General features: G+C 40.5%; 1 protein-coding gene across 1 annotated transcript; it reads right to left on the bottom strand.

Moving 5' to 3' along the window:
* Window positions 1–617: 617 nt before the first annotated feature.
* Window positions 618–2,615, bottom strand: LOC112020213 (ethylene-responsive transcription factor CRF4). The gene has a single exon (XM_024052778.2). The coding sequence runs from the start codon at window positions 1,996–1,998 to the stop codon at window positions 919–921; it is 1,080 nt and encodes a 359-aa protein (XP_023908546.2). The 5' UTR covers window positions 1,999–2,615; the 3' UTR covers window positions 618–918.
* Between the last annotated feature and the right edge of the window lie 425 nt (window positions 2,616–3,040).

Raw genomic sequence — 3,040 nt, 5'->3', positions numbered from 1 at the left:
TAAAGACGGCTAATTTTGATTTTTAGTGTAGACGGAATTCGTATTCCAGATCTCCTAGAATCTAGATTTGATTTAATTATATCGTACATATGGCTTTTCAACCACATTTTAATACTTAGAGATAAGAGAATCAATTAGAGATTATATATAATATAAAAATGAAAACCTTTATTAGGCTGTGTACCATGCTTGACATACATAGAAAAAGAACTAGTTAGTTTAGAAGAAAAGCATAAAATGAAAGGGAATAAAGCCATGGATGGATTCACATTTCACACACGGGTAAGCCGACTCAAACTAAATCGACCGGCCTTGCCCGCTAATTGCGCCTGCTCGTGTGGGGACAAATACAAAAGGAATGCCACTGTGGCACTCCCATAAATTTGACCCATAAAATAAAAAAGTCATAAAGTGCTGTCACATTATAGCACCATAAAATTGGGAAAACCAAATACGTTTTTCCATGTAAACAACCTCTAATTTATACACCTTTTAATGCCTAAATAAAGAATCTAACAAATGCAGCACTTAATTTTGAGTGCAATAATAATAATAATCTATTTTTAAAATTCTGAGTGAAATATCGAAACATAAAAAAAAGTATTGAACATTGAAAATGACTTAATAACTTATACTCTTTCCATTAATCCCTGAAAATTATACACTCTTAACAAAACTTTATGAATAAAAATTAAAACAAAACTCCACTCATATCTCTGCTAATTTAAGCAGAGATATTTTAATAGATAATTAGTACTAATAAAACCTATTGCTCGATAATAATAATATTAAAAAAAATAAATATATAAAAAAAAACTAGCCGATTTACTGTTGTAACCGGTTCAAAATCTGCCGAGAAATCGGCAACGGCGACAACAATCACTCATTCCAAAGAGTCTGTCACTCACAGTGACTCACTCATAGCATCACAAGAGGGTCCAAACCAAGCAAAATGTCTTCAAAATAATCATCACCTTGGTTCATCGTTGTCGACGTTGAAGTAGACCCGAAACTATCACCGAATAGCGCACCGAAATCGTCCTTAAATATATCGTCCGGTATTGGGTCATCAAAGAAAAGAGGGGGCTCGAAAAGTACCGTTGAATCGGGTGCCGAAAAGTTGAACACATCGTCGAAACAAGGCAAGTCGATCGGCAAAAAGTCCCCCAAATCATCGGACACACTCGTTTCGCCTTGACATTCTTGAAACATGTCCTCAACAACCAGTGGTTGTTCATGTTGCTGTTGGGGTTCACTGTTCGGTACCGGTTCGTGAACCGGTTCGGGTTCCTGTTTCGGCGGCTCGGCTTCTTCTTCTTCACTGGACTGAGTTCTGTATTGAAGCACAGAGGTCGGAGAAGACAGGTTGTGAAACTCATCGCCCGAGTCGTAACCCGAAACGGAAGCCACATTGATTTCGGGCTTTTCCTTCGGCCGTGGCGGTGGAGTAACGAAATTCGTTAAAGCGTCAGGGCCACGGAGTTTAATGGCTGCATTATCATAAACCATGGCAGCCTCTTCTGCAGTCTCGTAAGTCCCCAACCAAAGCCGTACGCGCCTCGCCGGATCTCGAATCTCGGCAGCCCATTTTCCCCAAGGCCTTTGCCGTACGCCACGGAACTTTCTGCCGTTCGGCGGAGTAGTAGTAGTAGCTGAAGAAGCTTTATTAACCGCACGGACCTTTCTGCTAGGACTGGCCGCGGAGGACTCAACCGCGGGTCTTTTCCTCGGGTTCGATACCACAGCGGCTTTGCAGCTGGTTTCGATGTTGATCTCGTTCACGTACCGCTTCACGCGCTGCCGGCGGAGGAAGAAGTTGTTTTCTTGCTCTTCGTCGCTGGATGAGTCCGTGGCATCCGGGTCGGTCACGGATATCCGTACAACTCTGGGCTCCATATGTTTCCGGCCATCGGAGACCGCTTTATGTGGCTTTGTGTGCTTTTTGGTCACCTTCCGGTGTTCTGTGTACTTGATTGGACATAGGATACTCTGGTCCATTTCTTTCTTTTTTCTTTCTGATCAGATTCGTTCTATTCGCATCGAAAGAAAAAGCGAATGAAAGAATAAAGAAGTTCGAGAAAGCCTAAGAATCGTGAACAAGAAGACTAAATAGATAGAAAGATCACCACTCAGCCAAAAAAGAGATTTACTTGAAAGCAAACAAGAGACTTTTTGTGATAACCACAAAAGAGCCTCTAATGGAAAAAGTTTTCCACCAAGGCAGAGACTTTAAATGGGTTTGCTCAAGGAAACCAAGTAAGGAAAGAAAATAACGTATGATTCAGAGATATACACCTGCCTTGGATATCAAGGATCAACAACTATGTATAGACTTTCCTTGATACTCTTTACCCGTTTGGGAAAAGTATGAGTTTTTGATCAAAATTTGGAAGGGAAATGAAAAATCTTTGCGGTTTAGAAATCAAACCCACAAAGTACACAGAGAAGAAATAATGAGAGATTTGAAGTTTGAAGTGTGTGAAGAGAGAAAAAGATTCTGTGACAAGAGAAATAGTGAAGTAGTAGTAGAATAAGATGGTGAGTAGGAGAAGCCAAAGCAAAAAGAGTTCAGTTGCGGTGGAAACCGAAACACTGAAATTGCTGTTTTATAGGATCCCAACAGCCGAAATTGTAAAACCCAGGGTACTAAAACCTTTATCGACATTAAATTAATTAATTAATTAAAATATTCAATTTTATTTTATCTTTTTTTTTCAAAAATAGAAATTCAAAAATGTGAGGGTAGGGTCATATCAGGGAGCTAGTGGGTCGGGCCAAAGATTCCGGTTGAAAAACCAAAAGTGATAGTGTGCGGTCCGCCGCATCCCAATGATGGCTTAAGATCATGACACGTTTTAATCTTGACTCGTGGCAAGATCTGGGCCAATAAGATGTATCAGACGGGGCTGAGTCAGCATATGACTCATCTCGAACTCTGTGATGGCCAGTCACGTGAGGCCCAAGATACCCGGCCCTGTCAAATTTGATTTTGGTCAAAATTTTAGTTTCTGACCAGTTAGGAAGTCTCTACCCATAAAAA

The sequence above is a fragment of the Quercus suber genome, unplaced genomic scaffold (assembly GCF_002906115.3).
Source record: "Quercus suber isolate HL8 unplaced genomic scaffold, Cork oak 2.0 scaffold_1078, whole genome shotgun sequence".
Taxonomy (NCBI): domain Eukaryota; kingdom Viridiplantae; phylum Streptophyta; class Magnoliopsida; order Fagales; family Fagaceae; genus Quercus; species Quercus suber.
The sequence above is the reverse complement of the archived record's forward strand: the minus strand, read 5'-3'. Positions and strand labels throughout refer to the sequence as shown.